This window comes from Xylona heveae, assembly GCF_001619985.1.
Source record: "Xylona heveae TC161 unplaced genomic scaffold L228scaffold_12, whole genome shotgun sequence".
NCBI classification, from domain to species: domain Eukaryota; kingdom Fungi; phylum Ascomycota; class Xylonomycetes; order Xylonales; family Xylonaceae; genus Xylona; species Xylona heveae.
This window is the reverse complement of record NW_017264204.1, coordinates 723,578-744,972: the sequence shown is the minus strand read 5'-3', so window position 1 is coordinate 744,972 and position 21,395 is coordinate 723,578. Positions and strand designations below refer to the sequence as shown.

At 47.5% G+C, this 21,395-nt stretch overlaps 7 protein-coding genes across 7 annotated transcripts; 4 read left to right on the top strand and 3 right to left on the bottom strand.

Moving 5' to 3' along the window:
* Positions 1 to 245: 245 nt before the first annotated feature.
* On the bottom strand, positions 246 to 2,423 carry L228DRAFT_224456 (hypothetical protein). The gene is made up of 4 exons (XM_018330348.1): positions 1,356 to 2,423; positions 837 to 1,212; positions 601 to 706; positions 246 to 491 (listed from the first exon to the last, which is right to left on the bottom strand). Exons 1-4 carry the CDS (start codon positions 2,200 to 2,202, stop codon positions 330 to 332), a joined length of 1,491 nt encoding a protein of 496 aa, XP_018185347.1. The 5' UTR covers positions 2,203 to 2,423; the 3' UTR covers positions 246 to 329.
* Positions 2,424 to 2,980: 557 nt separating this feature from the next.
* L228DRAFT_241540 (hypothetical protein) lies at positions 2,981 to 4,054 on the top strand (the record flags this gene model as incomplete). Its single annotated transcript, XM_018331335.1, has 3 exons — positions 2,981 to 3,227; positions 3,323 to 3,678; positions 3,770 to 4,054. 3 exons carry the CDS (start codon positions 2,981 to 2,983, stop codon positions 4,052 to 4,054), a joined length of 888 nt encoding a protein of 295 aa, XP_018185346.1.
* Positions 4,055 to 6,029: 1,975 nt separating this feature from the next.
* Positions 6,030 to 7,387, bottom strand: L228DRAFT_271109 (hypothetical protein; the record flags this gene model as incomplete). The annotated part of the gene is made up of 5 exons (XM_018335487.1): positions 6,030 to 6,412; positions 6,489 to 6,556; positions 6,630 to 6,747; positions 6,804 to 7,173; positions 7,238 to 7,387. The coding sequence occupies 5 exons, from the start codon at positions 7,385 to 7,387 to the stop codon at positions 6,030 to 6,032; spliced, it is 1,089 nt and encodes a 362-aa protein (XP_018185345.1).
* Positions 7,388 to 10,037: 2,650 nt separating this feature from the next.
* On the top strand, positions 10,038 to 11,848 carry L228DRAFT_214739 (cytochrome P450; the record flags this gene model as incomplete). The annotated part of the gene is made up of 5 exons (XM_018330046.1): positions 10,038 to 10,334; positions 10,436 to 10,679; positions 10,737 to 10,855; positions 10,913 to 11,662; positions 11,747 to 11,848. The coding sequence occupies 5 exons, from the start codon at positions 10,038 to 10,040 to the stop codon at positions 11,846 to 11,848; spliced, it is 1,512 nt and encodes a 503-aa protein (XP_018185344.1).
* An 825-nt stretch (positions 11,849 to 12,673) lies between these two features.
* L228DRAFT_250877 (hypothetical protein) lies at positions 12,674 to 13,382 on the top strand. Its single transcript, XM_018333425.1, has one exon. It carries the CDS (start codon positions 12,934 to 12,936, stop codon positions 13,108 to 13,110), a length of 177 nt encoding a protein of 58 aa, XP_018185343.1. The 5' UTR covers positions 12,674 to 12,933; the 3' UTR covers positions 13,111 to 13,382.
* Positions 13,383 to 14,361: 979 nt separating this feature from the next.
* Positions 14,362 to 14,754, bottom strand: L228DRAFT_250875 (hypothetical protein). The gene is made up of 2 exons (XM_018333424.1): positions 14,650 to 14,754; positions 14,362 to 14,541 (listed from the first exon to the last, which is right to left on the bottom strand). Exons 1-2 carry the CDS (start codon positions 14,670 to 14,672, stop codon positions 14,379 to 14,381), a joined length of 186 nt encoding a protein of 61 aa, XP_018185342.1. The 5' UTR covers positions 14,673 to 14,754; the 3' UTR covers positions 14,362 to 14,378.
* A 3,200-nt stretch (positions 14,755 to 17,954) lies between these two features.
* Positions 17,955 to 18,878, top strand: L228DRAFT_214743 (serine/threonine protein kinase; the record flags this gene model as incomplete). Its single annotated transcript, XM_018330047.1, has 2 exons — positions 17,955 to 18,543; positions 18,601 to 18,878. Coding segments are annotated over 2 exons (867 nt in total), but the record flags the coding sequence as incomplete, so codon positions are not given.
* Positions 18,879 to 21,395: the final 2,517 nt, after the last annotated feature.

The window sequence follows — 21,395 nt, the reverse complement described above, 5'->3', positions numbered from 1 at the left end:
TCGAAAAATTGAGACAGAATACTTCGCACAAGCCGTCATAGACCTGATCGTAAGCCGTGCTTGTTTTCATGCAGCACATTTAAAAGAAAAGGAAAAGAAAGAAAGAAAAAAAGAAGAAGACTTTTAATCCCTCCATGTTTCGCATGGTATATACCTCTGGCTCGCTCGAAAGAGATTTGCAAAATGTGGTATCTATATCCAACTCGGACAATAACAACAACTCAAGTAGTGATTGCGAGTTGGAGAAAACAAGAAATGAAAAACAGAAAACGAAGTAAAAAAAAAAAAAAAAAAGGGAAAAGGAAAGGTAAGACAAGAGTTCTATGTATTTATGTACCCCACTCTCCCTTTTCTTCGACGGGATTCTTATCTAGAGACTCATACCACTGGATTGCACTTCCGATCAGGAAGGCCCAACCGCCCCAGAATGTCGAGCACGACGCTTGGTACTGGATTCCAGAATTGGAAGAATATCCAAACGCGCCACAAAGCTGTCATCGCATGGAGTCAGTTATTTCGGGTCAAATTATCGCATAAACAGAGTAGATGCATATTGTGAGCAGGGAGTAGAGATGGGTTTTATGGTTTGACTCAACTTACCGTAAAGCCAATTGCACCGATCAAGTTCCAGAATCCGATATGCCAGCCCAGCACACGAGGGGCGGGAATATACCATTTCGGCTGAGTCTCGAGCATGAAGAGTGTTCTGTGTTTAATACAAAAAGGCGTTAATGTTTGAGATATCAAGATTATTCGAATAATCAGGCGGGTCAAGGTCTCAGGGTTAAGAACAAGGACAAGCAAAACTGGCGATGTTGAGAGAAATTAAATCTTACCCTGAAATAATGAAGCCGGTACCACCGACGACCTGTGGCGTCCAGTATATGCCGTCGGCTAGACCAATGTTCGCGGTGTTAATCACATTCGGCAGAGCGGTGAAGCCTGAGATCCAGAAGATAGTCGCGCCAAGAAACTGCGACAAACATGCGAGAAAGCCGATTTCGCGAAAGTAGTGAGTTGTCAGCTCGTGCCAGGAGGGAAACCAGACCCAGCTGCGGCCGCGATCGGGACCGGCATCCACGTCTTTCTCGGGACCTTGGTCTGGGCTGCTGCTCGGATCGTTGGAAGTGTGTCCATTTCCTTGGCTTGGTGGGCTGCCGTTTGCCAGGGATGATGAATCTGATGAAATGTATTTCTTTTCGATCGATTTGACTGTAGAAGTATCCAATGTAAGTCCCCAAAACGGTGTCCAGGCTTCGATGGAAAAGGCAGGGAAGCTGCGAGGTGGTGAAAAATGAAAGTTTTGAAGGTTCGAGCAAGGGGAAAAGTGATCGGACGAAAAGTAAATAACTCACTAGTACTTCGCCCTGCCAAATTTTTCTTGTTTCTATGATGATGCCGACATGTATCCAGGGCCGGGCGGAGTCGCATTAGATCCGCATCTCCTTTCTCCGCAATGCTCGCATCCCGGTCATCATGAGAGTGGTGGCGTTGATGGTAATCCTCCACAACTTTTTCCAGCGCCCACCCGAAACATCCGCTGCGATTCTCGTTTACAGCCTCGAACATGAGCAGGACACTGCCGACTTCGAAAACCGTGGCGCCAACAAATGCAGTCACTCCTCCTCCAGTGTACACCTCATCTTTGAATTCGGATTTGGGCCGAACCAGCGGCAGAAACACAAAGAATCCATTAATAACCCAGATGACCGACCCCAACGTAAATATCACAGCAACTAGATATGAAATGTCCCAATATGGAAACACTGTGCACATGCGGCCGAGACCCTGGCAGATTCCACGAAAGCTGGCTGAAGGCGGCGGAGCAAGATATTTGGCCTGCTGAGTGTCACGTTTGACAGGGTCGACGACGAGCGCGTGACGACCTTTACGGTTGTCGCGAGACCGCCATTTGAAGTCGAAGTCGTCAATCAATTGATCATGGTCCTTGTCCTTGTGCCCATCATCGTCAGCATCCCGTACAGGAAGAGACTCGAGGTTTCTATCTTCATCTACCTTCTCCTCTTCAGGCTTGAAGGCGCGCTTAGGTGCGCGATGTCGATAGTGCGCTCTTGTTGGGTTTAAAAAGGAAAATGGTCCGGTGGTTCCGTGTTTTGGATTCGGCTCGTCAGTACGGAGCTGCAGCGAATCGATCTGTCGAAGGGGCTCATATTTGGGATCGAACCCTGCGTTTCGAGGCATTGCGCTGAAGTAGAAGTGCAGTAGCTCTTAAGATATCTTGGATTCTCTTCTTTCTGAAATATATTCCAATGTAAACGAAGTCGAAGACGGATCGTTTAATTAATCACTTCCAGAAGATTCATTGACACGGTTTGATACCAGCGACAGGAGGTCGTTCGCAGTGTGAGATAGGTAATCCTATCAAAAAGCTTAATTGCGCACGTGGCAACGAGATCTCTATGTTATCCTGACGTGAAACCGCAAAGATTGTAAGCGTTGTGAGTTCTAGTCGTAGGGTTGCCCTTGTTCCCAGTTTCTTGGCAGGATCCCGAACGTCATCTGCCGCAATTAAAGCCGGCGGTTAGCGTTGAAAGGGGCGTTGGGGTTCTTCCACTCTAGGTTAAAGCATAACTTTAGTTATGCTTTAATGTCTGCATTAACTAGGCGAGGCATGAATATACAGGGAATTACCACTAACGGCCAACCATGTGAATTGATGACGATATAAACCATCACCTTGGTAATGATATATCATCAAACACGAGTTATAATGATATTGAATTGATAGATATAGTAAATAATCGACCAGAAGTAATTTGGGCATTCATTTCTCTCCATTATTTTTCGAAAAGAGATTCAATTGCCGCTGAAATACGCTTTGAAGCATTAATAAAGCCACATTGTCCCACCCTCATCATTTCCAAAAGGCCTGAGCCATCTTGCACTAAGCGTTGTCGATGATGCCTCAGAAACTGTATTATCATTTTTTTAAATCCTCTTTGCGATCCTGTGCTTGAACATGAGCAGGAGCCTGCACCGTGATGTTTTCTTGGCTGATGGCCGTAAACCGGACGTTGTCCTGGGCGGGCTTGAGTCAAATCAAACAATATCCAGAGGTCTTTTTCTACACATAATTGCGATTCTTTTGGCTCCTGACACACCTGCATATGAAATTATGCATCGAGAATCCGGCCTTGTTCTGCAACAGGATGACTCGGCGAAGTTAGAGCCAGGATGGTACGACGTGATGCTCATCAATTCTGACAGTAAGGTCTCTGGCGGTTCTGGCATTCCTCCTCAAGTCTGTGGGATGCTGTCAAGGAAGCAGAGAAGAATGCTGACCAACATAACCATATGCTAGAACCGATAGAGCTGACGACCGACGAGTGGCGCCTTCGCGGATACTCACCCTCATCCAGCTCCGTCCTTGGCACTTTCAAAGATGAGGCCCTTCAAAGGGATGACCGATGCGTCATAATGCAGCCGTCAGCACCAGGTAGATCGTCAAGAACCGATCCTGGCTGGGATGGAAGTCATGCTGTTCATGTTTTTCCTGTGGCCCATGTCCGGGAATTTATATCGAGTGGACTATCAGCATGCATCACGAACAAGTCTTCAGAGAGTGACTCCGGCATAAACTCGATTCAAAATGGGCTTTTTCTCTCTCCCACTTGCCATTTTCTTTTCGATGCATATCATATCTCGATACATCCTCGCGTAAGTATTCCTGGTCCTTCCGCTGTCAGCTGTTGATAATTTATTCCTTCCGAATCCAGAACCTTTGAGATGACTATTGACATACGTTTAGGAGCACCGTGTCGTTTGCTTCTCCTATGATTTCCACGACGTTGGTGGTAAAGTAATCAGCAAAACTTGCTGGGACCCAAACAGCGAAGACAGTGTACGACCAGAACTCTTTGACTGGCATTTCCGGCAAGCTGTACTTGCAAACATGAAGGGAGCAGGGGCTCCCATATTTGAAAACGACTTCCCTGAAGGCAGCGACATGGTAGCCAAGATTAGGGAGGGCCCAATGCCAGAAAACCGTATGGAAGTTGAATTGGCAATGAGGTTGCCATCTCCAGCGTCGTGATTCATCTTCTATTTTCATAAAACCAGCGTCATATTCACATCGTTATGGGAAAAGAACTTTGTCGAACAAGTTAAAAACAAGAATTCGCCAGAAAGGGAAGGGCCCTAAGAACCTTCTCAAGGCGCCACTGCCCGTTACTTCAGTTAGTCCATTCTCCTTGAACTCCTCGTCGAAAACTATCCCAGCAAAGAGCACGATCCCGATTAGGACCCAGAGAACTACGAGTACTGGGTAGAGACCTTCAAGTGTTGTTCGATGCAACTGGACGACCTCTGCAAGAACAAACTCGGAAAGAACAATCGCCAGGCACCAGAAGAATATTTGAGAGACTGTGTCCCGTCATTCTCCCGTCATTCTCCAGTCATACAACTGCTGTTTCGCCGATTGAACTTTTTTATGGGCAAACATGATCCCACACCCAGTGATAAATACTCTGGTGTATCTGGGACCGAATGATCCAACTCCCATCTCCAATAAAACTCAAGAGGGACAAACCTTCGACGAATGGATCAAAAGGGAATAAAAGTCAACCACTCAATCATTACGATTTGGACAGAACGATGGTGCTTTGATTTTCTCCAACCCAAAATTCTAATCTTGAACAAATGGCAATTATGTCGCTGTATAATGCATGACAAGATTTGCTTCGTGCCATCACGTTCCATGTCGGTTCGGTTCGGTTCGGTTCGTTTCATTTCCATCTCATTTCAATACTTACTTGCAATTTGGAATATTCTTCTCGAATCGGGGTTTGAAGAATAATCTCTTATCACACGTTTCTATTACTCCAGGACTTCGCCCGAAGCTTCAGAGGAAATGCGCGCCTCAGTGCTATCGATCCTGAGGTGGGCTGTACGAAGTACTCCGCTACGCATAGGCACTCTCCGGAAGAGCTGGGAATGAATTATGCAATTAACTAGGTACTTCGTAGTATTATTTACTCAAATGCCCAATGCAGCAGCGCTTGGGCATAAAAGCTCCTAGTTTCGTTTTTTAACTTCTAGCGGAGTAGGTTTAACTAATTAAATCCCTCCGAGGCTCCACTAAACCAACTCAATGGCGAAACAACTCTTACCCAGTACCATTAATACCCCGGTAGCCGTAGAATAGGGACAACCACCTAACGCAACTATAACTTAATTATAACTTTACCGATTTTTCCCAAGGCCCCCTTAACCCTGCATACCCGTACGGAGTACAGTAAACGGCAAACCCCGTAGTCGCTCCCCCTGCTCGCTGCTCAATAAGCATCCCGAGAAAAGACCGGTCGATCGAGGGATCAGCCTGTCAATATACTCCGTACTTTCGTAATTTCCACCAGCAAACCGGAAAATTAGTCACCTTTCATTTCGTAATTATTTTCTCGAAAGGAACATTGGGAACATGGGCCTCGTATAGCTCACACAATACGCAAAGGCGCCGGCGGTGAGGATGCCCTTGTTTACTCGGTACTCAATCTGACGTACTATGGTATCATTGCTTCCTTTTTACATTGACAAAAGGGATCCCTGCAATACCCTTTGGGTATCTTGCGCTATATGACAAAAAGGAAGGGGGGTTAAAAAAAAGATGATTTTGACCTGTAGTGAAAAGGGCAAAGAGGAGAAAAGTAGAAGGATTTAAAAAGACAAAGAAAGGAAAAGAGGTAGTGGTAGAGAATGTCAAAAAATATCTCCGAAAGAAATCAAAAAGTCCAACCAGCCCAGAAAAGGATATAAAAATAAGCCCAAGCCCACCAAGAAAAATCGCCGAATTTGCGTGGTAAAGAAAAGAAAAGAGAAAGTTTGTCAGATAGGATTGTGAAGTGATATCAGGGGAAAGGAAAAGGTAAGTGGTGGATGTAGTGCGAGATGCGGCTCAGCAGGACGGAGCCCTGCAGCGACTGGATATGTTTCGGTCCCAGTTGCTGCTCCATAGAATGATTGACAAGAAGTTTGCTGAGACGGCGAGGGCATCGTAAATAAGACCAATTTTTCTATCGACGTTGGAAGCCCAATTCAGTGTCCTCCCAGTCGTTGGGGTCCTTCTGGTAGCTAATGGTGACTTCGTGGGTCTGCTTGATCTGAGGATCATCAGCCGCGGCGCCGAGGATGCTCTTGTCGCTCTGGTCATCTCGCTTGGTGCGCTCAGCAGCGGCAGAATGACTGGTTCGATAACCGTGAGAGAAGGGATTGCGTTTGCTGTTGGTGGACTTGGTGTTCTCCGAGAGCTTGTAACTATCAGAGTAGCCTTGACCGCCACTGCCGCCTCGGGTGGATCGGATTCGGATGAAGAGAATACGGAGCGAGGGAATAGAGGCGGCGACGAGAGTTGCTCCAGTTTCGGCAGCAGCCCAGATAAGGATGTTACCCGCATAATCTATACGAGGGTTTCCACATTAGCATCAATGCCTTTTGGATATTTGTAAGAGTTCGTCAAAACGGGTGTAACTCACAGGTGAAATCCTTTTGTTCTCCCAGATTGGTCAAATAGGAGGTCTTAATAAAAGATGTCACAGAAGCGCTGTCGAATAGGTCAGTTTGTCTATACCAGAGAAAAAAGAAAGCTTGCAAAGAGTAGACAGATGTTGACATACAAGATTCCTAGACTCATTGCAATCGCTACACCAACTTTCTCGCGCTTCCGCATTTGCAACTTCCAGATGACTGTCCACGGAAGAAGGGCAAGCAAGAAATCCATCAGACCAGAGTAAGCTGGAACCCGTGTTAGCCTGAAAGGAATTTGATGAAGACAAGAACTGTGTGCTTACCTCCTGCGAAGATGGCAATGTCTGTCAATACATATGCCGGCCAGCATTTTCCTTGGATCGAAAAGTCCCAGAGAGCCGCAGTTGGCTTGCATTGCGCAAAGTAGAAGATGGCGGTAAGCCACATGACGAGGTTCATCGAGATAATAACAAACCACAGGAACATAACCTGCCATTGCCGAGTGACGATTCGAAGGAGCGTGACGGCAAACGAAGTTTTGCTGAGCACGCATGCTATAATGGCCACGAACTCTCCAATGTACGTCAATTTGAGAGCCGTGACCAAGTTATCCAACTTGACATATTGCAAATGCTTTCCAACTCCTTTCGTGACCGCCGCCGTGATCAAACACGTATAGACCAAGAAGAGGACCTATTGCACCCCGTCAGAGAGGAGACTCGTGGACTTTGTTGTTTTACAGATTGCTCCAACATACCCAAGAGAATATAGCAACATGGTCGTCCCAGCCGATACCTTTGCTAAGCTTCCACTTGCAATAGACTCGAAGAGCAAGAAAGATGAGTGGTACTATGGTAACTACCCACATCACCACTGCAATTTTCGGGCCATTGTCGCCAGCCTCCATGATGGTGAGCGTGAAACCACGGTATTGACACAAGTTCGACGATGCACAGGATGCAGGCGACGGAAATCAAAGCTCTCAAGCATCAGAATAAGGATGTGGAGAGACGCTCGGCCTCCTAAATACTTTTGGATTCATCGTGATCAGCTATCAGACCGCCAGAGGGTCGTTGACGACCTGTTCGTGCCGCAAGACGGGCCGAACGCTGTTCGTTCCCTGGATGAGAATAGCTCGATGCATCAACCCCATAGTGTCAAGGAGGGCCACTACGGGACTATTTGGTGGTTGGAAATGCTGACGATACTTGCCGTATTCGAACAAATGGCAGCTTGCCAAAGGGTTAGAAGTTTCATGGAACAAGGCAGCTTGACGGCCCACAGGGGCGGCTGCAGGTTCCGGTGCAGCACGGACAGCCTCATTGTGATGGGGCATTGGACAATGCTTGATCCGTTGTCCGACGCTGAGAGTAAATTTGATAATGTGCATTATTATAGTTGCTAGAGCAAGTGTGTGGGCACATCACCTACCCCGTCACACGGGGCAGTATTCAAATTAGGAGTCCAAATTTCAAGTTGGAAATCCTGAACGTCCCTATCGAGTTGCATCGTAAGCTATGGACGAGCAGATTTCTCCTTTGGATGTGAGCAAAGCCAACTCCTGAACGCCCATTCCCCCTGACGTTGATCACAGTAGTTTCTTTTCAGAGTCTTTGGCCGTAACAACCGTCTGTCTAGGTAACCGTTCTGCCGGTCCCAAGGGCGACGTGGGTTCCAGCACGAGGGGGAAAAGTTCAACGGCTTTCTGGAGGTACTAACTTAGAGCGCTGGAAACAATGACCAAGGGACGAGTAACAAATGCCAGAGGTCTGTTTCTGGTGCCGACCCAGGTCCTCGGCAGGACCCACGCAACGGCGTCTTAGGTGTCATTTGAGGTTTTGGTGAGAACGCAGATCACTAACGACGACCGTATAGTAAAGCACCCCGACTTCGGTTCGTGGCAACGTCTTCCAAGGGTCCACTCGCAAGGGTTATTGTTCCTTCTTTGAGCGCCGAAAGTCGAGAACCTCGCTCGTCATATTTCCAAGCCCTGTCTTTCTATCATTCCTTTTGTTTCAATTTCTCGTCACATTTCAGTAATTTTGTTTTTCTTTTTTGAACCGCATATGGGGCGTTGTGGCGTAGTGGCGCTTGTTCGGGGACGTTTGATGCCTGCTTCCCCGGTGGTGGAATTCCCTGCTCGAGGGGGAAAGAAGTGGTAGGTGACAAGCGCGATAATAACAGAGGACCGTTAAGGCTCCGTAGGTTGCATAACGGCATTTCCTTAACCGAGCGTCGCCGGGGCTTTAGTGGGTGGTTTGGGTTAATCCTTACCTAAGGTCAGTCTGGTGGTTCCAGCGGGGCGGTGGCTAATTCCGCCACGGTACCTACCGATGACAGCTCGTGTGGGTCCTTTGAAAACATTGGACAATCCCCATGAAATTGGCTTTTACCTTAACCTCATCAAGTAGCAAGTTCTACCAGTGGGAGAGCAAATCACAATCACTGATCCCCACCTGTCCCTGATTCTCTGCTCGAACCGAGTTCGGAGATGCTGCACATTGCAAGTGATCTGCACTTTAGTCACAAATTTCAAGAAGCCCAAGCGTTTCAAGCGCATTCAGGTCCCACCAAAGCTTCTTCGCCAGCACGTATCATCGTCGATGGTAGCTAATCAAACAGCTCGGATTGCTGTGCTTGACGTTGCGGTGCTTTTCCACAGGGATCAGCGGTCGACGCAAACGTTGGCTCGGGCCGTGAGCCAAAACTCCACTGCTCGGCATTTGGACAATTCTCCACCTCTGTTACTACTTGACGCTCCTCAAGAAAATCCTGCAGAATGCGACTTTCCAGTGGGCCAATGGACTGGATCACTTTTCCATTTTCCCTCCTTATCAAAGACATCGAGATTCTTTGTGGTCCGTGATGGTACGTGAGGATTTTGAAACAGGGGCTGACGCCAATGGCAAATCCTTTCCTTTGGTCTCTATTTGGACCTAGAAGAAAATTGGGCCCGTGTTGGCCAAAGTAGACAGGACAATAATGATCATTTTTCTTTCCCCTCGCCCAAAGTTTCGAGTTCTGCGAGAAGGGATAATCATCGTGCTCGGACCTGATATCTTCGACAAATGCCGGCCTTTGGGCCGCAGTGGCTTTACTCTTTCATTGCCATGTTCGCTGCAAGTTGTGAAGCAACTAAGATAACAATAATAGAGTCCTTGCAGCAGTTTCGTGGGCACCATTCAGGGGAACGAACCGTGGGCAGGATGTCGATGACCCACGCTCAGGGTTCTCCTCCACAGCACATCACGGCGATACCCTGATTATTTTTGCCACTTAATTGCAATTAAACGTTTTGGATAGTTCGGCTGCAAACAGCGGGACCTTGCAATTCTCCACCACCTCCAGCGTGCCCCTGAAAGATGGACGGTCCAATCCCAATAATGCTCGACATGGGCTTAATAACTAATGACCCAAGCCTTGATCGCTCGTAGCAGGTTGCTTTCTCCTCTGAGCACTCTTTTCTTGATTCCATTTTTTGTGCTCCTGTGATTGCGAAAGTCCTTCTTGAAATTGAAAGAAAGCGTCTGCGATCTCGATCGTCAGGAGGTATCGTCATGTCGTACCTCGTCGACACAGTTCTCAACCTTGCGTTGAGTGCTGTGGTCCTAGTGTTGTCAACGTTCCTTTGGAATTACCTAAGGTCTCCCTTGAAATCTTTCCCTGGACCTGCGCCAGCAAGCTTCACCAATATTTGGCGGCTTGTTGACGTGTTCAAGGGCCGTTGCGATATTACGCAAAATGATCTTCACAAGAAGCTCGGCCCCGCCGTGCGGATGGGTCCCAATGTTCTAAGTCTGTCTGATCCAAGTATGGTTGGTAAAGTCTTTACCACGAGAAACCCTTGGAAGAAGGTACGGTCCTGTCCCTTAGTTCGAGAGGGCCGGAGAATTGCAGCCATGGAGAGATTCGCCTTGAGTACAAGTCCACTTGCTAATTTAAGTGTGTCCAATAGAGTAACATGTATATGATCAACGATGTGATGGTCAACGGCGTGCGCGTTTCCAATCTCTTCTCAACAAGGAGCGAAGAATGGCATTCGACGTCGATTCGACCTATCAAGTCGCTATACTCCATGACAAAGGTGCAGGACTTTGAGCATCATGTAGACACGACCCTCAATTTTTTGATGCAGAAGCTGGAAGAACGCTTCATCAACACGGGAAAGCCATGTGATATGGCTGATTATCTTCTATATTGTGAGACGTTACTCCACAAAATGCGCTTGTGTTTTCATAACTGACCGTGTTTTGAAGTCGCATGGGACGCTATGAGTCAAATCACCTTTGGAAAGAATTTGGGTATCTTAGAAGCCGGTAATGATGACCGTAAATTCCTGCATACTTCTAGTCGCAGTCTCGATTATTTTGCATCTGTACGTGCTCATCGAAGCTGGAATATTCATAAATGAATCCCAGCTAACATGGTGTAGGTCAGCCAAATGCCAGAGTTGGATCGTGTCCTGGACAAGAACCCAGTCAAGCGACTCGGTCCCCCTACCTTTGGGTGGGCTATAGGCTTCAGTGTTGACGCCTATACCAAGCGCATGGCAGAAGGGCCACCCGCCACGACCGATTTCCTTGAGAAATTTATCGAGACTAAGAAGAAGCATCCGGACATTGTCGATGATAACATGGTGGTTACCTATCTCCTATCCAACGTGTTAGCTGGTAGCGATACGACGGCGATCACCATGTGCTCTGCTATGTATAACATCCTGAAGAACCCCAAGGTCCATCAAAGATTAAATGAGGAACTCAAGAAGGCCAATGTAACGGTTCCTGTCAGCTGGAAGGCTACCCAAGAGATTCCATACCTAGACGCCATCATGAGGGAGGCCATGCGTATTCATCCCGGTGTTGGAGTGATGATGGAGCGAATTGTCCCTGAAGAAGGTCTACAGTTGCCCGACGGACGTTTTGTGCCTGGAGGCGCTGCCATCGGCATGAACCCGTGGGTAATCACCCGCGATGAGGATGTTTTTGGCTCCGATACGGACATGTTCATTCCGGAGAGGTGGCTGCAGCAGGCGGGTGAGACTGACGAGGACTTTGAGGCCCGTCGCAACAAGATGAAAGTTGCCGACTTTGTGTTTGGTGCTGGACCCAGAATGTGCTTGGGCAGATATCTCAGCCAGCTGGAAAGCTACAAATTGATTGCCACCATGTTTGCGCAGTATGACGTGAGTGTCTCCGCCCAACTACCCTCTATCACTCTTGCACCTCTTCTTTCCCGAGTCTAAGTCTGACCAAATGTGAAATGATAGATTGAGCTTGAAAGCCCGGATACCGAATGGAAAATCATAAATTCTTGGTTCGTCCGCCAGGAAAACATTCCAGTCATCATAAAGGAGAAGGTGGGAGCATGAAATGGCTGACTGGGGGGCCTTCTTGGGAGTTGTTCTGTTCGGGACAGTTTTGCGGATTTATTTATATCCTTGATAGTCTTTATTTGATGCGTAACTTTTCGATTCTATAGTCTTGTTCTCGATATATATTCTGAAATCTTCGGCATTCAGGCCGTATCGTCACCGTGTCAATGAGAGAATCATAATTCGTAGATGGAGGTAAGGCATAGCTGCAGCATAATCAGAGACTGCCAATTGTCGTGAGCACCAAAAGCAGTTGCTTCTATGGAAGTCTAGAAAAAGGCAGAACCGTTCAAATTATCAAATTGTCCAGATAATGAAAAGTCTCGGCGAAATTTGATAAATCTAAGTCGTAGGTTTAGCTTGTGAGCCAACGGGCAATAGATGGTTCTATGCAAAGTGCCATAGGACTGTCATCTATCGAATCTCAAATCAATATTCAGCGAATTCCAAATTTGGCTTTGTCCAGTGCGCATAAGAGAGGAAATCGTGAAGAAGGAAACCTCGGGGCATGTAATGCTATTATGATTAAGGTGGTACTCCGTAATGAGCTTTCTAAAATAACATGATGTCAGACGGGTTGAGAATGGCTGTGCATAAGGTACCTTGTGTGGCTGGTGCTACACCTAAGGCAGGAAGGTAACGTGCATTAGGGCATGTGAAGACCCGGCATTATTATTTCACAAATATTGTGCGTGCACATATTTACGTCCATTCACGACTTGTACCATTACGGAGTAGTTACTTATCTACCACGTGACGGATTTTAGGTACTTGAAAGATTATGTAATCTTTCCTCTTGCGAACCCCGTGATCAAAACGGTTATGCGCATTTTGGACTCTTTGCTTCTTGATAGCTAGCGTTTCTATATAATATACATAAAATCCATTTTATAGTTGACACTGATTGAACTTTCCACTGTCTACGAGCGAGGGTGAATTTGCGACAGGATTCTGTCATGACAAGACATGCAGTAAGCTAATGCTTACAGACAATCAACCGCCCCAACTTTGTGAGATCCAGGCAAGTTGGACAGAAAGTGATATGCCGTTGATATATCAGAAAGGAAAAGGGGTTAAAAACAATGTACCAACCAAGAAGCCATGTGGAAGCCATGTCTGCAACGAAAAAGCGAGCCGTATCCAGGATGTTGTTCTTCCAACCCCTCGCCCCATCGCCGTCAATAAATGCTGTCATTTTATTGGCAATGAATGACAGCTGCATGGTTGCTTCTGCGCTTTCCAACAGCTGGCTTTCGTGATGAGACGGAAACAATCAGCTTCGCATCAGTGGCGCTCAGACCTGGCCTAAATATCTCTTACTTTCTTCCCCCGGAACTCTTGATGCACCTGCAGGGAATGGATTCACGCACTCATCGTCGATTCATACCTGCACTTCAGATCATGCACGGCGAATAATGTACATTTCAGGCTCATTGCATGATAGTCTTGTCACATGAACCTTTCCTCGAAAGGCGTCCCTGGAAGCGATCTGGTCTTGATCAGCCTCTCTGCTGAGTGGCAGTGCATCGCTTTTCGCCATGCCGTCAGCCTTGTAGTCGAGAGCGACCAGTCTTGTTACGATTATTAAAGAGACCGTCAACAGGATTGGTCATCAATCAGCTCGGACATCTCCTTGAGCGAACAAATAGTAAGGTTTGAGAACTACGATATGAATGTATAGATATGGTTTGACAAGATCCTATAGTAAACTTTAGATAGCTCTTGTAGCAGAGCATGAGATCCACGTACTACAATAAGAAGTCAATCACATACTCATCGCGATCGCCACATTCAATAGCCACCTGGGGGCGAGGAGAGTTTGACAAACAAACGGGCAACGATAATGGAGTTACTAGAGGTCTTACGAGAGGGATGCAGACGCATTCGAAAAGCGATCTGAGACCTGCTTCTGAAGATTCCCTGCATAGCAACTCCAGACCGAGAGCGAAGCAGTGTCGGAGGCGGCAGAGAGAACCATGTCATGTCTCAGACGTGTGCAAAGATAGATGCGCACCTCGATCATCGGCATCTACCAAGTCTCACTCTTTGTTATTCAATCACTTCAATACAAGTACTGATTTACATGGTATGCTTCTCTTTGACCAAGAGAAAAACCGTCTCCTCGTTGAGAGTAGGATAACTAAGCTGGCCTCAGCGAAAGGAAATGCGACTATTTGATTGGTCGGACCTGACTGGCGTAGGGCGAAAATAGCAATAATGAGGCGGACATGGTTTTCCCTTCTTTCAGTACTTCAACATCCAATCATCCAGGGCCGTGTTCAGCTCAGCCCTCAAGTAAGGCTTGCCTGACGGATGAAACATTGACGAAAATCTATCCCGAAAGCAAAAAGAAACGCGAGGGCCACTGGAGACCCTCTCAGCGAAACGATTTGAAGATAGATGCGGATTGGCTTACCTTCACAAAAGCATGGTTGATGATGTGTTCCCCAAACAACACCGTGACCAGCAGTCGTCTACTGATCTGCTTGTACCCCCGGCTTTCGCGGGGTTTTGACTACGGTGTCTGTTACGCCACGGCAACGGGATCAAAGGGCTCTGGTTTCGGGTTTTTCCCGGGGGTTGAGAGGCGGTGAGCAACGCAAAAGTCCAGATCCTGTGGCTGATGATTGTCGAACGGATAGGCAGAGTTACTATCCGTCATCGAAAGATGGAAAGGGGGGCTTAATCTGGTACGTAGCCAATCATCGAAGTCTGCAGCTCCCCTCAAAACCTGTGTCATCAGAAGCAATATGAGGGAAATAGAAAAACGGCTAACGGTCCGTTGTGATTGCCATTAGCCAGTGGAATGCCGACGAAGCATTCTAGCGTTTCTGGGACAAATCGGTAGAGAGACCAAAAATGGAAAGATGGAAATTGAAATGGCAAAATGAGCGACGTGAGGAAAAGGACTGGGTGGGTGCAGATGAGACTCCCTGAGATGGGCGGTAAGCGTGGTGCTTGGCTGGGCAAAGAAGGACACGCCCCTTTGCAAGCTAGGGGCAGGTTCCTTCCCCCAAAGATAATGGGGCAATTAATCCGGGTGGTTAGCTTTCATTGGCTGGCAAAAGGATACACAGAAAGCTGGGCTCGGGTCATGAGATCAACCGACACACTTTAGGAAAGTTATGCTATCAACGCCCTAACCATTCAGCGACAGGCAAAATTCTCCAAGTCAAGAAACGTTCAGTGGTTCCGATTATTTCTTCTATTAGACAAATTTGCCCCGGCGGGATAGGCAGTCGTCAGCCCGCATGCGGCAACCTTCAAGCGACGGACTCAAATCAGTGGAAATTTTTTTCATTACCCTTGGACATCATGGTCATGGATCCGTATTCGTTGTCTGCCGGTCGCTTTCTTTTGTCGCTCCGTTGGTGCTTGGACTCGTTGCAGTGCGACAATGGTTGCACCCAACTGTACTCGCAGCGGCGCTAGGGGGCGAAAGAGAATGGAACCGGGTCAAAAAGTCATGCTTCTGCAGCATGGCAAAAAGAAGGCTACGAATGCAAGAGAACGGTCAATAGTGGCACGCCAGGGTTGAGAGGGGAGAAGAGCCGACCCATTCGTGTGATTATTGCTATGTGTGGGTAATAATATACGGGATGGCAATAATAAGAGTGTTCATAGTGGGGGCCTGTCAGCGTGCCAAGCGGAGATTGGATCGTGGCCGACAGGGTTCATCACTGATTCATGATCCGGAGTGGGTTTCGGCTCTTCTTCCTTCGGGTGAGAAACAGTGACCCAAACTTGAGTACCCATCCTTGTTCTGTCGCAGCATACTGACACGTTACAGTTCGACCGAGCCAGGGGAGGCGTAATTATTTGCCTCCCGTGAACGGCATGGCAGGGCTAACCAGGTCTTCTTTCCCAGCTAATGCGCTCTGTTGTTGATGTTGTTGCTGTTATTGTTGCTGGTGCCGCCGTCGCCCGCCAATTAGAACCACAACCAGTGATTGGCGTTGCCAATCAAGGATCGGACTGTGCCTTTACCTGCATGGGCTTGGCGCAAAGCCTTTGCGTACTCTTTACATGTCATCGCTGCCCGCGTCAGAATCCTCCCACAAGTCCAGCTCGACCAGTCCCATCGCTCTAAAATTTGCCTCTCTATTTTCTGTCTACATTTCTCTCCTAACCCTGACTGCTTGGGCCATTTTCGGGAGGCGTCGACGGATCCTCGAGGAGGCTGAGCACGGCCCACCTCAAACCCAAAACAATCAACCCTCGCACACTCACATCATGTGTATGCACACACCTCTTTCTCGCTCAAATCGAGGATGGTGGTTAGCCAGTCAGAGGTAGTATTCGGAAGGGTAAAAGGGGCATCTGGACGGACAACGCCAAGCGGCGAAAATGGATTGAACTCAATGTTGATGATGATGATGATGATGATGTTGATCTTGGTATGAGAAGATCAGTCGTCGTCACTTTGTCGCACGTCGGTCGTGCCCTCCTTGCCGTCTGCTTTCACGGAAGGAGCTTCGTCTCACACGAATTGTTATGGCAGGCATCTACGGCGCCGGATAGGCTGCTCGCAACCGCCGTCAAGCTCATCTCATAGCCCACCATGCATCCCTTGACCGTTTTCTGCTATCAGTACGGAGTACAACCAGAATTGGAGGTAAGACTGATTGCAGTACCGAAGGTACAGCGCGATGTGATCCGTCTCTGACGACGGTGGTACCAAACTCTCCTCAGCAAGGGGTCCGTTCAAAAACCTCCCCAAGATCGGCATGAGAACAAGCAGGGACACTACTACTATCGCCTAGGCAAGCATGTGTTTCAATAACCAGTTCCGTCTGCCTCGCCATATCGACGCAATTTCAGTTATGCTTCTGCCTATTCAATAGCGTAGGTCACTGGGGTCACTTCCACGCCACGGTTCCAATTTTGGTCCGGCTGGGCGGCAGGACGCGCAACGCAGCAGGAAGGTGACCTCTTTCTTTTTTTTTTTTTCCTTTGGGCTGACCAGGGGAGAAAATTTTTGTCCATCTTGCCTGTCTTGGCCTTGACTTTCGTACTAAGCCTGTGACGGAGACCCATCCTCCCCGTCATACCTCGTCAACTGCAATCCTTTGACGGACGGTCTTCTTGGCCCTAGTCTCGCCCGGGCGTGTGCGCCTTTCCACTCAACGTTGCCCGAAGATCCTGCACTATAATCGTCCATTGTACTCGTACGGGTCGCCCGGTGCTTGTCTAGCATTATGGTGGGACTGGTCAGGACGTCTGCATCAAGCAACACGGCGAAACTCGCACCATGACTGGGTCTCTGCAGCAGCCCTTGATCCTTGGTTCCCACGCCGCCTCCTGCCCGCGCTATCCCCACCCACCCTGACCATCATTTACCCACACACGCGCACGCACACACGCATCCAAGCACACCAACCTCGAACCTTCTGCCACCGCTATTACAGCCTACTCCTGCTGATGGCTCCGACCACCGAGCCGGGCTGGGAAAAGGCAAAGTGGGCTCGAGAAAAGTTGACTTTAGTCATTCTGTGTCGCCCTAGCACGTCCTTAGCCCCGTAAATGAAGCCCAGAGCGCATGGCTCAACGCTAACACTATTAGTAGTTGGCTCTCCCGCCCTACAACCTCGGTCAAGCCGCTCGATCGTGAGATCGGCTTTCCGCACTCATCAACTTGGCTGCGTTTCCTTTCATCTATCAATCTAAACTTTTCCCGCCTATCAATCGGTCACGATCTCTTTTTATCCTCCGTTTCACCTCTAATTTATCCAGTCAACATTTCACCACGTCTTCTCCCTCCTTGCGACCTCTTTATACAATTCACATCCCTTCCTTTAACCACTCTCCGCACGTGGTGACTTAGTGTTCTACTCGAAACTCACCTTGTCAAATCACCCACCCTTTTTATCATCCTAAGTGTACACCTTTGCTTCTCTCCGTCATCCGGATTTGGGAAACCCTCTTCCACCTTGATAATTCTTTTTGTCTTCTTATTTTCCTTCGATATCCTTGGACGCTCCGTTGCTGGCCATCGGACCTTGGATTTTTATTTACTCCCGTGGATTACAATCCCTGTCCGGAAACTTTATTTCAGCTGTTCCCTTGACAGCTGAAATCTCGATCTGAATACACCGGAAACACAATGTTACCAACCCCACCAGCAACTCCGCCGCTGCCCGGACAATGCGCTCCTGCTGATCGCCTTGGACAAATCTTAGTCAACCGCCTGGAGTTGACAAGCATTCTTGGCGTGGGTGCCTACGGCGTGGTCTACACTGCTGTCGACATCCATACCAACGCTCTTTATGCTGTCAAGGCTCTCAACAAGATTGGCCTGGACCCTAGGCAACGCAAGTTCCAGCAAAGAGAAATTCAACTTCATCATCAGGCCAGCCGTCATCCGAATGTGGTTTCCTTGGTCAAAATTCTGGATTCTGTGGATTGCACTTTTGTTGTGATTGAATTTTGCCCCGAGGGAGATCTCTTTTCAAATATTACGGAACGTGGACACTACGTCGGTAATGATTTTCTGGCCAAACGGGCTTTCCTGCAAATTCTGGACGCCGTGGAGTTTTGCCATTCTCTGGGAATATACCACCGGGACCTGAAGCCGGAGAACATCCTGGTCACCGATGGCGGCATGACCGTCAAGCTTGCTGATTTTGGTCTCGCAACGACTGATCCCTTCTCTTCTGATTTTGGATGCGGATCAACATTCTATATGTCTCCAGGTATTATTTCTCCCCTTGTCTGCACCTCCGGATCTAGATGCTGACCTGATGATACAGAATGTCAACAGTCATCGCCTCGGCCAAATTCGTTTTACGCTTCGGCTGCTAACGATGTCTGGTCCTTGGGTGTTATTCTCGTTAACCTGACTTGTGGCCGGAATCCGTGGAAACGGGCTTCAACCGAAGATTCTACCTTTCGGGCATTCCTCAAGGATTCCAAATTTCTTCGCTCCATTCTTCCCTTATCCGCTGAATTGGACAATATCCTGAGGAGAATTTTTGAGTGTGACCCACAAAAGCGGATCACGATTCCTGAACTCCGGGAGCTCATTGTACGCTGTCCGAAGCTCACCACACGTCCCAATGGACCGGTTGCTCCAATTACACCAGTCACCACACCGGCATGCCAGCCCCTCGACGACTATGTTGACCATGAGGCTATCCAGAATGTTGAGTATCCTATCGCGGACTTCTTGGATGTCTTCCAGCAGCAAGGTTTTGATGCTGCAGCATTTGGGCCAAAGCAGGAGTGGCAGCCGCCGGTGATTGACATGCTTACTCCTCCCTACACCCCAACCGCGGAGTTTGCCGCAAACCACTATTCTCCTTGCACCTCAGGATCAGGCTCCTCCGTGTCTGATGGTGCATCTCTGTTCTCTGCGAACTCTGTGGCCTCTGGTTCTTCTACTTGCTCGTATTTTGATCAATTTGTTTCAGCCATGCAGACGCACCCGTCCATGGATCACAACTACGTCATGGTCGCGCCTCCGGCGAACTACTATGGCAACTTGATCCCAGCTTTGGACTTGATGGACAAGCAGATGGCTGCTCAGACATTTATGCCTGGTGTTCAAGTCTACTAGAGCTCTTCAGGTTTATTCTGCCAAGACGGCTACTAATTTTGTGTTTGGACGATCAACTCTATTTAATTTTGCACACGGCCGACTTGCAACGAACTACATAAAATAATGTGTACACGACTACGACGGCAAAGAAAAAAAAAAGAAAAACGGACACGATCTGTCGTCTTTGAACCATGATTGAGATGACTTCAATTTCTCAATGGGGGTCCGACTTTTATTACTTTTTACAGCAATTCAACGCGGCGTAACAGCGGGAGGAAAACATCGAAAAATTTCTTTTGTTTCGGCATCTTAGACATTCTCTATTGACTCTTATGCCTCACGCATATCATCACAAGTTTCGACCGATCGACGCATGGCCTCTTTTTCCAGAGCTCACAACCTCGGTGCTCGTTCGATTCGTATCGAGTTTGTGCGCTCCGACAACTTTATTGATATACAACCAATTCGAAGGGCGACATCCAGATTGATTCGGCAAACAATTCATACCTATTTTTATTTATGGGATGGCTGTCTGAATATCTTTTTTTTTCTTAGGAGTCGGGAATACATGGTACGGAGTATGATGAGGTGTTATTTATTTATTTTTATCAATTTTTGGAGAGGGATGAATAATTTTACCTAACGGCCGAAAGAAAGCATATTGGAAGAGCATGGATTTCGACGAGCATTGTATGACGCGCTATAAGCGCAAATGACGAGGATGGTCAATCTCTTTTGTTTTGCCTTTCCACTTCTACATTATCGCCTTTCCGCATGTCAAAGCGGGTTTGGCAGGCAAATTTTCTTGAACATTATTTTATCTTATTTTTCTTCTTGCCCATACGCCTCCGCGCAATGAGAAGGGGAGGGGCAACCGGAAAGAGACCTTTGTACATATATTCTCATCTCTTCCCACTTTTTGTTCCTTCAACAGACTTCCTCGTTGTTTCGGTTTATATACACATACATCACATCATCTTACCCAACCTCCACTGGCTTTCTTGTACTCTCTTTTTGTTCTCTTTCCGTCGATGCAACTCATATCACTATTGTGGTTTTTTTTTACATGAGAACAAACATATACCCATTTTGCACCAATACAATCTTGACTTTCAGCTTCATCTAAGCAATATCACACGTACATATATATAATCATCAGTGACCTTTAGTGTGTTGCTTAGGTTTTCTACGTGTGTTAATTTGTACGTTTGTACTCCACCGTGTATATATATAATTAGAAACATGAGCAACCCTGTACACTCTTATCTTCTTCTCGTTCGAAACATTTCTCTGTTCATTACCGGGGTACTGTGTGTTATGGCTCTATATTGCTTTTTTTTTCCCCTTTGTCTTTTATTCTTTTTTGTTCTTATTTTATTTCTTTTCTTTTCTTTTCAACGGTTGACTTTCCCAGCCGTGTTTTTTCTGCAAAAGTCCAGTATCTGAGGCACGCATCCAACATAGCATTTTTCACGGAAGTTAAATAAAAAAAAACAAAAAAGAAAAAGAAAAAGAAAAAGGGTTTCATCGAAGCATGTGATTATCTCTTGTAACTTTTCCTATCACCGCACCTAAGGTACCTTACTTTGTAGTTGTTTCGTAATAGGTGAAGAAGGGTAGATTAGATGTTTCACCTTCCCTCGTTGCCCCTCATTCACCCCTCGGCTGCGTCATCTGTTCTACGAGTACGAAGTACTCTAGAGTTCACCTACTCGCAAGGGTCAAAATCGCCCTCGTCATCATCATCGCCATCGCCATCGTCATTATATTTATTTATTTATTTATTTATTTATTTTTTCATTGGGTTTTTATTTTTATATTGACCCTCCTTCCTTCCCTTATCATTGGGCCGACTAGCCCTGCCGATTGGGCGGCAGCCCCATGGCGTGCCAAAAAAAGGGTGGGCCTGGTGGCAGGTGTGTGGCGTGGGATGCAAGGGAGGAGGAGTTGAGGAAGAGGAGGGGGCAAAAATGTTTTACCGGGCGGGGGGGCACGGGTTTGCCACAT

What these genes read in the sequence shown, in the direction of transcription:
- L228DRAFT_250877 (XM_018333425.1), top strand. Translation starts at nt 12,934, where the DNA reads ATGTACCAACCAAGAAGCCATGTGGAAGCCATGTCTGCAACGAAAAAG.
- L228DRAFT_250875 (XM_018333424.1), bottom strand. Translation starts at nt 14,672, where the DNA reads ATGCTTCGTCGGCATTCCACTGG. An exon ending in CTTCGTCGGCATTCCACTGG is followed by an intron (nt 14,542 to 14,649) that starts CTAATGGCAATC and finishes TTGGCTACGTAC; the next exon opens with CAGATTAAGCCCCCCTTTCC.
- L228DRAFT_224456 (XM_018330348.1), bottom strand. Translation starts at nt 2,202, where the DNA reads ATGCCTCGAAACGCAGGGTTCGATCCCAAATATGAGCCCCTTCGACAG. An exon ending in TTTGGCAGGGCGAAGTACTA is followed by an intron (nt 1,213 to 1,355) that starts GTGAGTTATTTA and finishes ATACTTCTACAG; the next exon opens with TCAAATCGATCGAAAAGAAA. An exon ending in TCGGTGCAATTGGCTTTACG is followed by an intron (nt 492 to 600) that starts GTAAGTTGAGTC and finishes ATGCGATGACAG; the next exon opens with CTTTGTGGCGCGTTTGGATA.